The 11,774-nt window shown below is 51.0% G+C and overlaps 1 protein-coding gene across 1 annotated transcript in view; it reads left to right on the top strand.

The window, feature by feature from the left end:
- The first annotated feature begins 5,946 nt into the window (after positions 1-5,946).
- The window catches only part of CRYBG1 (crystallin beta-gamma domain containing 1), a 167,556-nt gene continuing 161,728 nt past the window's right edge, over positions 5,947-11,774 (top strand). The window contains exons 1-2 of the mRNA XM_039529215.1: positions 5,947-6,043; positions 11,616-11,749. Of these exons, the coding sequence (XP_039385149.1) occupies positions 11,655-11,749 (95 nt within the window). The 5' untranslated portion in view covers positions 5,947-6,043; positions 11,616-11,654. The remainder of the gene's footprint in view (positions 6,044-11,615; positions 11,750-11,774) is intronic.

The following is an 11,774-nucleotide window of genomic DNA, read 5'->3' as shown; positions in this document are numbered from 1 at the left end:
CACACCAAGCGCGTGCTTGGGGCGGCATGCCGCGGGGGGCACTCTGCCGGTCGCCAGGAGGGCGGCAGGCGGCTCCGGTGGACCTCTGCTGGTCCCGCGGTGGAGCCGCGGGACCAGCGGACCCTCCGCAGGCACGCCTGCAGGAGGTCCACCGGAGCCGCGGGACTGGAGACCAGCAGAGCACCTCCCGCGGCATGCCGCCCTGCTTGGGGCGGCGAAATGGCTAGAGCCACCTCTGGTCCCCAGACAGCTGGTAGCTGCAGAGTCCCCCAGCCACGGCTGCCACTGGGCAGCTGTGGGATCCCCCGACCAGGTTTGGGGCTGGGAGCTGCGAGGATGGGTCTGGCTGGGAACTCCAGCCCCAGGGCAGAAAATGTCACAGAGGTCAGTCGAAGTCACGGATTCCATGACCTCCATGATATAATCATAGCCTTATTAATAGTTAGTAGAATATGATGTCCTTGCAATTATGTCTCGTAGCCACCAGGTGTCCATCATGCTGCTGTAACTAAAGATTTCCTAATGGTCAGACTGTAAGGGAGTTTCAGAGTTTAAACAAACAAAATTACAATTGTTTTTTGTGTTTTTAGCTGGACAGTGGGTATCTAAAAATCTTTTAAAAAGCTATTTTTCCCCCAACTCAACATTTTGTACTTTCCCCCCCAAAAAAAATCTTAATTTGATGTATTCAGCTGTTGCATTTTATGTAAAGGAGTACAACTCAGTATTCTTAATCTATTTCTCCTGAGCTGGAATATACTAAATATGGGTCAATATAGACAAAGAGGGCAGGAATGAGGTTTTGGTTAGCACACAGGAATAGGACACCCAAGAATGATTCCTGGCTCTGGAATAGACTTTTTGCAAGACACTGGCCATGTCCAGTCATGCATGTGCGCACACCCCACACCCCCATAGGAAAAGTAGATACCCTGAGTCTCAGGAGTACATAGAGACTAAATTAGTGGTTCTGAAGCATATTGAAATCCTTAAAGGTCTAAAATAATTGTACTACCCTCATCCCCCCTGTCTCTGCACTGGACACAGGTGCCAGTAGACGTCGTAAGGTACCTGCACCTATTTCTCTTTGGGTCAGACATAGAACCCTTTTGTTTGTGTGTGACAAATGAAGTGGGGGGGCATAGCAGCTCCTTTTGATGGACACCCAGCCAGCCAGTTAGCTATAAAATCCCTCTTGGTAGCTGCTCTCTGCTTGCTGTATCTGTAAAGGGTTAAAAGTCCCCCAGGTAAAGAAAAGGAGGTGGGCACCTAACCAAAAGAGCCAATAGGAAGGTAGAACTTTTTAAAATAGGGAAAGAAAGTTTCAGTTTGTCTGTTCTCTGGAGAAGGAGACACAGAGCAGTAATGCTATAAGCAGGAATGCTGTGTAAAGTTTGAACCAGATATGAAAACCATCAGATCATACCTAGAACTACTTTTAACAACCCAAATATGTAAGTAAAGTAGAAACGTTTAGGAAGAGGCAATTAGGTTTATTTCTGTTTATTTTTTTAAGGCTTGTGGACTCCTCTGTGCTAACCCAAGATATTTTTGTTTGTAACCTTTAAGCTACCCCAAGAAAGCTATTTTGGGTACTTTATTTTTGGAATTGCTCTTTTAAAATCCAGCAAAAGCCTAAGTTCCAGATGTATTTTCTTCCTTTTTGTTTTTAATAAAATGTACCTGTTTTAAGAACAGGATTGAATTTTTGGTGTCCTAAGAGATTTGTGCATATGCTGGTTGATTAGCTCTTGCTACCAGCTAATTTCCTTTGTTTTCTGTTTCAGCTCTTCCTTGTGGGGAAAGGTCTTGAGGGTACTCCACAGGGAGGAATTCAAGTGCTCCTTCTTGGGTCCAAGGCTTTTTTTTTTTATGTGCATTTGGGTGGTGGCAGCATTTACCAAGCCAAGGTTAGAGAAAAGCTGTAACCTTGGGAGTTTAATACAAGCCTGGAGTAGCAAGTATTAATTTTTAGAATCATTGCAGGCCCCCCACGTTCTGCACTCAGGGTGACAGAGTGGAGATTCAGCTTTGACAATGTGGATCTCAAAGTCCCAGACAAAAAACCCAGTTGCATACAGAGGAGTTCAGAGGCCATTCATGTAAGAATATTAGGCAAGAGAAGGGGTACAGACCAATTGTCTGAAAGGGATGAGGGACTTAAGGGAATTCAACAGCAAAACTGTTAAATAAAAACAAAATTCCTTCCCCCCCCCACCTTCAGAGGTGCCCAACACCTTTACCCTTTCCCTGTTATCACCACCCAAAGCTTCTAATCTCGCTAGTGGTGCACTTAAAGAGGAGATGCACTAGCCTGGTGGGGTGTGCAGATCAGTGGCTGCTCAGCCTGGACTCCCAGCCTGGTGTAGTATGCTGCTTCTCAGCCTTCACCTTCCCTCAGGCCTCAATACTCCCATACTCAAGCCTAAATCTAAAGAGTTCACTACCAGTCTCAGTCTAGCAATGTCCATTAAAGTCCTTTTTCCCTGGACTCTCACACCATCAGGGTAACACAGTTTTCTTTTTTTCCACCAAAGCTCACACCCACACCGCCCCCTGCCAAGATGGTGCCCATCTCAACTGTCTGGAATCCTTTGGTTTCCTGTTGCTCTAGGCCAGACTTGGATGCTTAGATGCCATCTGTTGGCTTATTACAGTATTATAAAGTGCTCTTCTTGGGCTCTGCAGCTGCCATAGCGACTCTCTGTTTAGAATGGGTGAGTATAATAGGGCAGGGGAGGCTAAGCCTCACCAAACCCAGGCTGTGGCCCTGCCCTCATTCTGCCTCTCCCTAGAAGCTGGGGGTGGGTGCTGGAGGGAGGCTCAGCTCAGGCAGAGTGGCTTGGGGTGACTTGGGCAGGCCAGGGCTCAGGCTGGCTGGTGACTTGGGCCAGCTGGGGTGGGCAAGCCAGGGCTCCAGTCGGCTGGTATGAACCAGCCTGGGGCACGGGACAGCCAGGGCAGGCTGGTTGGCACTCAGGCTGGCCAGCAGTCCAGGGGTCAGGCCATCCAGCGACTCAGGGTGGGTGGCCAGTGCTCATGGTGGCTTGGCCAGGGCTCCTCTGGTCACGGTGGATGGCTTGGGGGCTCAGGGCTCCAGAAAGAGCAGGGTCTCAGGCAGAAGGGTTGGGGCCAGAGGTTAGTCTCTGCAAAAGTGGGGCATTCACATATCTCCCATCTTGGGCAGGGAAATGTGGGTTAGGCAGTCTACAGCTCTTCCCTTCCAGGGCTCTTAAGAAGTATGCTGATACTCAGTGAGTTCCTGTAGCAGTGCAGTGACTCACTGGCACAGCACCTCCTGCTGGTTGACCAGAGAATTAGCTTTTCCAGCTTTGAAGCACCCTCTGCCAGCCAGTGTCCCACCATTGCTGGCCCCTGTGTCCCTCCTGGTCCCCAGTCTCCTTTACCATGGGTGCTGCCCCCTGGCAGTACCCCCACAGATCTGGGTCTCCCCTCCCCAGGGAATCCCCAACCCTCTATCCCCACCTCAGTCTATGGCAACTGCCAGTCTCCATCTAGCCCCCACTCACTAGGGCAGACTGCAGTGTACAAGCCATTCATCATTGGCAAGGGGGTGTGTGGGATTGGAGCTGCTGCCTTTGCCTAACCCCTGGACTGTAGCCTCCGCAACCTCAGTACCTGGTTTGACCTTGCACAGGGCCTGTAGCATGGGGAGTTGCCAGGCAGGAGCTCCCCAGCTCCTCTTGCCTTTCCCCAGTCCTGCTCTGCTGACTGCACCCTCAGCTCCTAGGCAGCTAGGTCCTTTTCCCCTTGAAGCTGGAGGGAATCTCTTATATAGGGCCAGCTGCAGCTGCTTCCCCCTGCAACAGCCCTCTCCCAGGGCTGTCTTTATACCCCTCAGGGCCAGAGCAGGTGACCACCCCGCTACCATTCCCCAAATTCCAAATGTTTGAGTCAGGTTCTCAAATCATCCAGGGAAGAATTCTGAAAACTCCACAGCCAGACATTATAGTTCCCTGACTGATTGTTCTGGAAGTGAGCCACAATGAGGAATGGGGATGGAGGAGCATTCTCTTTCTTACTGTTCTGTTGTAGGCATATTTCCACTAAACTGGAATGTCCAGTGGGGCTTCCTCCCATCCAATTTCTGATTTCCTTGAGTGGGCGGAAACTGTATTTGAAGGGAGAAAAGAGTCCCCACTGAACACTCCCATTTTGTGGGATTATGCCCAACAGAACAGAACCATCACAACACCCTTGGGTTATTATCTCCTTTTTACATAATGGGAAACTGAAGCTGAGAGGTTGTTGGTGTCACTAGGCATAAATCTAGGTAACTCGGAGGATGGCTTTGGGCCTATGTGACCCAAAGTACCTTTATGTAAAGTGCTTTTGTTAGCCTTGCTAAACTTTTGTAACCTTTTGTGTTATGTGCTAATTACTGGCAGTGGCAAGGTTGCTTGATACTAGATGTAGCCAATACTAAATAAGATAGGCGGAAAGCAGGTGCTGTAATTAAAGTTATATGCATGAGCCCCCACGGTGGGAAAGTACAGATAACTGATCACAGAAGAGTTGCTAACGAGCTAAGGTGTTTTTTTGCCAAGTATGACTTAACTGCTTCATGTGATTGCTATTGCAAAGTGTATTTGCTTCATGGGAATGAAAGGTGGGGGGAGAGGAGGAGTGTGGGGGTGATGGGAATGCTTAGCTGAAGTTATGTATAAAGAGAGGGAAACCGCTTGTATCAGTGTGCAGGATTTGAGATTGCTGTCTCCCTTGCACCTTATGTGGGCTCAAATAAACCTGGTTTTTGCTTCTCCACCTTGGTGTGTTTATTGGAAGCGAAGCACACCGGGCAACGAACCACTGTTGCTGTCACCTCGGGCCTCTGTGCCGGCAACAAGGTGAAGTGACTTACCTAAGGTTACACAGGTTCTTTGCAGAGCCAGATTTAGAATTCAAGAATTCCTGACTCAGCCCTGTGAGACCAAGGAGTGAATGGACATGGAAACTCTCACCCCTAGTACCTCCAAGTCCAGGCTGAAGCAAAATGGTAGGATTTACACCCCTGCTGGCTAGACTAGGCCTGTTCTGTGGATTAATAGAGGATTGCAGTGTCTAGAACAATCAGTCTGGCACCTTGTCAGATAGTTAATTTGCTAAAAAAAATATACAATACATAAAGAGTGAAATATGGACAGGGCAATTTGAAAAAAAAATAGTACTTGGACAAAAAGGAAAACTATATGTACCAAGAATTTTAAATTGTTTTACCAATATTAATGCATTAAACTTCACAACATCCCTCTGAGGTAAATAAGTTAATGATGATCTTATCTAATTAAGACCAATTACAGGATGTTGGAGAGAGCCATAATAACTTAGCTGGCACAGTTGGGATTCAGTTGTGAAGCCTATAAGCCTGAGAGTTCTGGACAGAACACTACTTGCTGCAAAGCTCCTGATAGTTTTTCATTGAGTCAGCTCATGTAATAAAACCACACACAAAAAGAGGCTGCAATAGCACAAAGAATTGCTATGGGGATATTTGAATTAACATTTTTATTACATTTTGACTGAAAGTCACAGTGCATCTGTAGCCTAATTAGGGAAGACTCCTAATTACCATCTTTTATTTTAGCCTTATAACATCTGTCCAATTTGACCCAGCCATAAAAGGCTTTCAGTGTGAGAATAAAATAGTTAGAGCTATGTTTATATTCTAATAGCCTCATTTTTTCTGTCAGACTGAGAAGCAAGTTTAAGTATGATCTTTTCTCTCATGTGAATCTTTTAACACCAGGATGTTCTATGGAATGGAGCAAGTCTGTAGTTCATCCCCTAAATACATGTTATTTCCTGCTGTTACAGGATGACTGGTCCTTTTAAAAGGGAATGGGATCTAGTGCACCTGGACTGATTGCTGTCTGCCCACCAGGGCTTAAAGGAAGACACCCAGGCCTTATAAAGGGAGAGACAGCTGCAACTAGTTGCTGGCAGATACTTGCAGAGAGTAAGAAGGCTTCTGCTGGGTCCTGAGTCAGCAGAGGGCAGGCCAATGGAGTAGGCTAAACTCTAGGTAAGAGGTACTGGGAGAGCAGAAAGATAGATTCTCAGGGAGGTGGGGTTGTGTGCAGCTTGGGTCTAGGGCAAAGTAAAAAACCCAACAAACTTGTTGGGGAGGGGTAGGGGTAGGCCTAGGCCTAGCTGAAAGTGGGATGGACATTTTGTAAATTTGAAAACTTTCTGCAGGGCTTAAACTGCACTCTAGAAGGGGGAATGTTTTGAATATCTGTCCTGTGTGGACTTCTTAAGGGGCTCTGAGTGAAAGGGAAACTGTGCTCTCTGCAGAGCCACATTTACCCAGACAGGAGTGCTAAAGGGCAGATATGCCCTTTGACATTTGCCCATTTTGAAAAGCATGTTCAGGAATAGTATTCACAGAGAATTAGCTGCTTTAGTATGCACTTTTTACTTGACCTCAATAACATTTATTCTTTTTGTTTAGTATTATAAAAATGCACCTCCAAATAGCTCTAGGACCCCAATCTAGAGAAGCACTTAAACACATGTTTAACTTTACTCACATACTTGAAGATAAGCATGTGCTGAAATGCTTTGCTAAATTGTGACAAGTGCAAAATTGGGCCCTTAATGTACACACCATGGGTTCAATGCTGCTGTGTCTGTGCTTCAGACACAGCAGCATTGGGATTATGTTGTAAAGTTCAGTGGGATTATGAGTAAAGTTACATATGTAAATGTTGGATAGATGCAACATACTAATTGCCTCATCTTTTTTCTGATGCAATTTTATTAAAATTTATCTCCCCATTAGTTTTAAAAGATATCAGATTGGCTCAGATAAGCATCAAAAAGGATTTTTAAATAAGCATATGGGTGGCATGCTGTGATGGAGTAGGAAGCACAGACTGTCTGTGTGGGGGAGGGGAGAGCCAGAGGTTTAGGTGAGATGCAGGAATTCAAACTGTGAGCTGAGCTTGGCCTGGGGGAGGGGAGGTGACACCTCTGGCCAGGGGAGACAAAAAGGAAAGAGGCGGAGGAGAGAGGAGGGGCCGGAGAGGACTGGGAGACTGAAGTGGGCTGAAGAAGAGAGGGGAGCAGGGAGACCGAGCTCTGATCCCCGGGTGGGGGGCGGTGAGGCCCTCCAAGATGGAGCCAACCGGGGAGATCCGGTTATCGGTGCCTGCAAGACCTGTGTTGGACTGTGTTCCTGTCGTCTAAATAAACCTTCTGCTTTACTGGCTGGCTGAGAGTCCTGGTGAATCGCAGGGAGCCCGGGGGTGCAGGGCCTGGCGCCCCCACACTCCGTGACAACTGGTGGCAGCGGTGGGATCGACAGCACCCCGTGGACGGCGCTTCCTGCAGTAAGTGACTGGGGAGCAGTAAAACGAAGGGGCGATTCACCCCTGGGCGAGTGTGGCCAGAGAGCAGGACTTTGCAGTAACAGGGTCCCCCGGGGGATCACAGCGAGCGATCCCAGGGGCGGAGGAGTCTGCAGCTCGACCCTGGCAGAGAGGTGGTGACCTCAAGGACTGGCACACTAGGGGTCCCCCTGGAACCCGTGGGGAGCGGCGAACACCCCGGCCTGCGAGCGGCTAGCAGGAAGATGTATTCCCAGAAGCGCAAGTGTGAGCTGGTGGAGCTGCGCAAGCAGGGGGGGCTGCGCCATGGGAAGCTCACCAAGGCCCAGCTGATTGCCCGGCTGGAGGAGAGAGATCGCAGGGATGAACCGGTCCCTGTCTCTGAGGGAAGCAGCCGGGCAGATGCAGCACAGACTCCAGTGTCTGGACCCGCTGGGAGTGGTCAGCCGGCCGCTGAGGGCTCCCCGAGACCCCCCACCCCTAGGCGTAGGGGGAGGGGGAGCCCAGCGACTACCGAGGGCTCAGTGGCCAGCAGGGGATCGTCCCGGCAGAGCTCCCTGTCCCTGGAGCGGATGCGGCTGGAATATGACAGGGAGGCGCTCGAGTTAAGGAGGCAAGAACTGAAGGAGCGGGAGAACCAGCGTAAACACGAGGAGAACCAGCGCCAGCAGGAGCTGGAAGAGAAGGAGAAGCAGCGTGAACATGAGCTGGCCCTGGCCCAGCTGAAAAGCAGGGAGGCCCCGGCTGCGGTGAGCGAGGGGGGGGCCAAGCCTACAAAGAGCTTCGATAAGAACTTCCTGGCCCGGCGGAAGGAGGGGGAGGACATAGACACCTTCCTGACGGCCTTTGAGAACGCCTGCGAGCTGCACGAGGTGGACCCCGCAGACAGGATCCGGTGCCTCACCCCCTTACTGGACCCCACCGCCGTGGAGGTGTACAGCCGAATGAAAGGGGCGGAGGCGCGGGACTACAACCTGTTCAAAGAGGCCCTACTCCGCGAGTTTGGGCTGACCCCGGAGATGTACCGGAAGAGGTTCCGGAGTCAACGTAAGACCCGGGAGGGCACATACCTGCAACTGGTCAACCGGGCGCAGGGGTACGCCCGCAAGTGGACGGCTGGGGCCCAAACCAGAGAGGACCTGCTTGACCTAGTCATACTGGAGCACCTGTATGAGCAGTGCCCGTCGGACCTGAGGCTGTGGTTGATGGACCAAAAGCCGGAGAACCCACAGCATGCAGGCCAGCTGGCCGACCAATACATGGACAGTCGGACAGGGGATAATAGGGAGGCGTCTCGAAGTAGCAGGTCTGCCTCGACACAGAGAGAGAGTCACCATGGGACCTCCCAGAAGGAGCCGAGGGAGGGCCCCCACCAAAGGGAAACATCTGGCGTCAGGTCCAGCCGTCCCACTCGAGGGGACCCACGAGACATGGGCTGCTATCAATGTGGCCAACCGGGCCACGTACGGGCCCAGTGCCCCAAGCTCCGGGACAAACTGAGCAGACCAACCCCACACTGGGTCAACTTGGTAGAGACCCAGCCGGATGAGGGGCAGCGTTCGCAGGAAAGGGGGGCGGGCCGCGTACCCCCTGCGAAGGAGGGAGGGGGGCCCCGGGTTGACCCCTCCGAGGGGCTGGATGCTCCCAGCCCTGAGTTTGGGGTTTACAGGGTGGGCACGGGACTACCCCTCCGGAGCGAGTGCCTTGTTCCCCTGGAGGTAGACGGGAAGGAGGCCACTGGGTACTGGGATACGGGCGCAGAGGTGACGCTGGCCCGGCCGGAGGTGGTGGGCTCAGATCGGATGGTGCCCAACACCTACCTGAACCTGAGGGGTGTGATCGGGACCCCATTCAGGGTGCCTGTGGCGAGGGTACACCTAAAGTGGGGGGACAAGGAGGGCCTCAAGGACGTGGGGGTGCACCCACATTTGCCCACGGAGGTGTTAATGGGGGGGGACCTCGAGGACTGGCCAAGTAACACCCAGGGTACCCTGGCCGTGAACCGTAGTCAGAGTCGACGCAGGGCTCTGCACCCTGACCCCGGGGAAGGTACTCTGGCCGAGACACCGGACCCTGACCCGGTGGGGAGGGAACGCCCAGGGACACGGCCCAGAGAGGCTGTGGCCCCAGACCCAGCCGGTGAGAGAGAGCAGATCCCCGGCCCTGCCCCAGCGGGAAGACCCCTCCTTGCGGAGGATAAGGGACCTGGCCAACCTCGGGGGGGGGACAGACCATGGGACGAGGTGGCCGGAAAAGGTTCCTGTGGGAGAAGGGGCTCCTGTACCGAGAATGGGCTCCCCCAGGGAAGATGGAGTCAGGGGGGATCAGGAGGCAGCTGGTGGTACCCCAGGAGTATCGCCACCAGCTGCTGTGCCAGGCCCATGACATTCCCCCCTCAGGGCACCCGGGAGCCTGGCGTACCCAGCAGCGGCTGCTACAGAACTATTACTGGCCTGGGGTCTTTGCCCATGTCCGGCAGCACTGCCGCTGCTGTGACGTCTGCCAGAGGGGGAGGAAGGCCCGGGACAGGGGGGAGATGGCTGTAAGACCCTCGCCCCGCCCCGAGGAGCCTGTCCAGAGGGGGGCCAGGGTCAGAAGGGGGGCTCTGAACCGAGAGAGCCCGAATCCCAGCCCCCCAGCCTGGAACGTGGGGAGAAGGCCCCAGCCCAGCGTGCACCCCAGGGGTACTGGGGTGGGGAAAGGGCGCGGGCGGCATAAGGTTGTAGGTGGGTCCGAACTTCCCCGGGTCACTGGCTGGAGTGACCCCGCTCAGTTCAGTCTCGGAGGGGGGAGAGGTGTGATGGAGTAGGAAGCACAGACTGTCTGTGTGGGGGAGGGGAGAGCCAGAGGTTTAGGTGAGATGCAGGAATTCAAACTGTGAGCTGAGCTTGGCCTGGGGGAGGGGAGGTGACACCTCTGGCCAGGGGAGACAAAAAGGAAAGAGGCGGAGGAGAGAGGAGGGGCCGGAGAGGACTGGGAGACTGAAGTGGGCTGAAGAAGAGAGGGGAGCAGGGAGACTGAGCTCTGATCCCCGGGGTGGGGGGCGGTGAGGCCCTCCAAGATGGAGCCAACCGGGGAGATCCGGTTATCGGTGCCTGCAAGACCTGTGTTGGACTGTGTTCCTGTCGTCTAAATAAACCTTCTGCTTTACTGGCTGGCTGAGAGTCCTGGTGAATCGCAGGGAGCCCGGGGGTGCAGGGCCTGGCGCCCCCACACTCCGTGACACATGCAAGTAAGCATTTTGAGCCAGTGAATTCATTGGCTGAGGAAAGGATTTGATGGGGGAACAAATAACTTCATTCTATAAAGTGTATAAAATTAATTTCATCCTAATCTCTCTATCAGGGCTAAAAAGACATCCAGGCCTTTATCTCACATTGAAGGCTTATGAAAAGCTGGCCAACTCCTTAAGATTCAGTCATGCTCGCATTGAATTCAAGGGGTTTTTGCCAATTTACTTCATTGAGAACAGGATCAAGCCTTCACTCCTTATAACTTTGTGCATTCAGTGGCTTCTTTATGGTACATTCTACATATTAAGAGGAAAATGTTGGCAGGGTAAAGCTTTCAATTACCTCAGTGATGGAGCTACACATGGACCTTCTATGATGGCAGCTGGATTCTTGTGAGCTTAGAGGCTCTCTTCTATCTTTTGCTATTGATTCAGCAATGTAAAATTCAGAAAATAGAAGAAGTCAAAGAATTAAATCAACAAAATGGCAGGAAACAACTCCAGGGAAAACAAAGTGATTTTACACCCTGTTTCCAGCAAAAATTGATCAGACAATTTGAGCTTCCTATTATGGAGTCCACCAAAATAACACCTTCCCTCAGTACTAAAACAAAATGAAAATACCAAAGCAGCACCTGTGGCACAAATAAAAGCTATAAATATGGAATATGATAATTCTAAAATGGAAAAAATGCATACTCAAAGAAATGACGCTGAAGTTGGAGACAATGGTTTTACATGAGGAGCAAAAATAAAATGCAATGAGTTTGCTTGCTTGTAAGAAAAATTTACTAGTGTTAAAAGTAATATCTTATTCTTTCTTAGTAATCCTGAAGTGAAGGAGATTTGACTTTCTAGGTGCATTATAACAGGTTGGGTATAGTTAATGTTAAAATTTATACAAAAGTTAAGGGTTCAATGCTGCTTCCATTAATCATTGGGAAAATTGCTATTTTAATGGGAGCAGGACTGAGTCCATAGCATCAATAAGTGTTTGATGTAATTGAAAACAGGATATTGTTCAATTTTTCTAGGTTGAAATTCCTCCTTGCCATATTAGGCAATGTAAAGGAATGTATGACAGAAGAAGTATTGACTCCTATATGATTAGGAACAAGAAGAGTAAGATGGTTCTGCACCACCTGTCAGCCAAAACCTCATACAACAGGTATGCGGTTTTAATACAGTTAAAT

This window comes from Mauremys reevesii, linkage group 3, assembly GCF_016161935.1.
Source record: "Mauremys reevesii isolate NIE-2019 linkage group 3, ASM1616193v1, whole genome shotgun sequence".
NCBI lineage: Eukaryota > Metazoa > Chordata > Testudines > Geoemydidae > Mauremys > Mauremys reevesii.
Note: the sequence above shows the minus strand (reverse complement) of the source record. Positions and strands in the feature narration are given on the sequence as shown.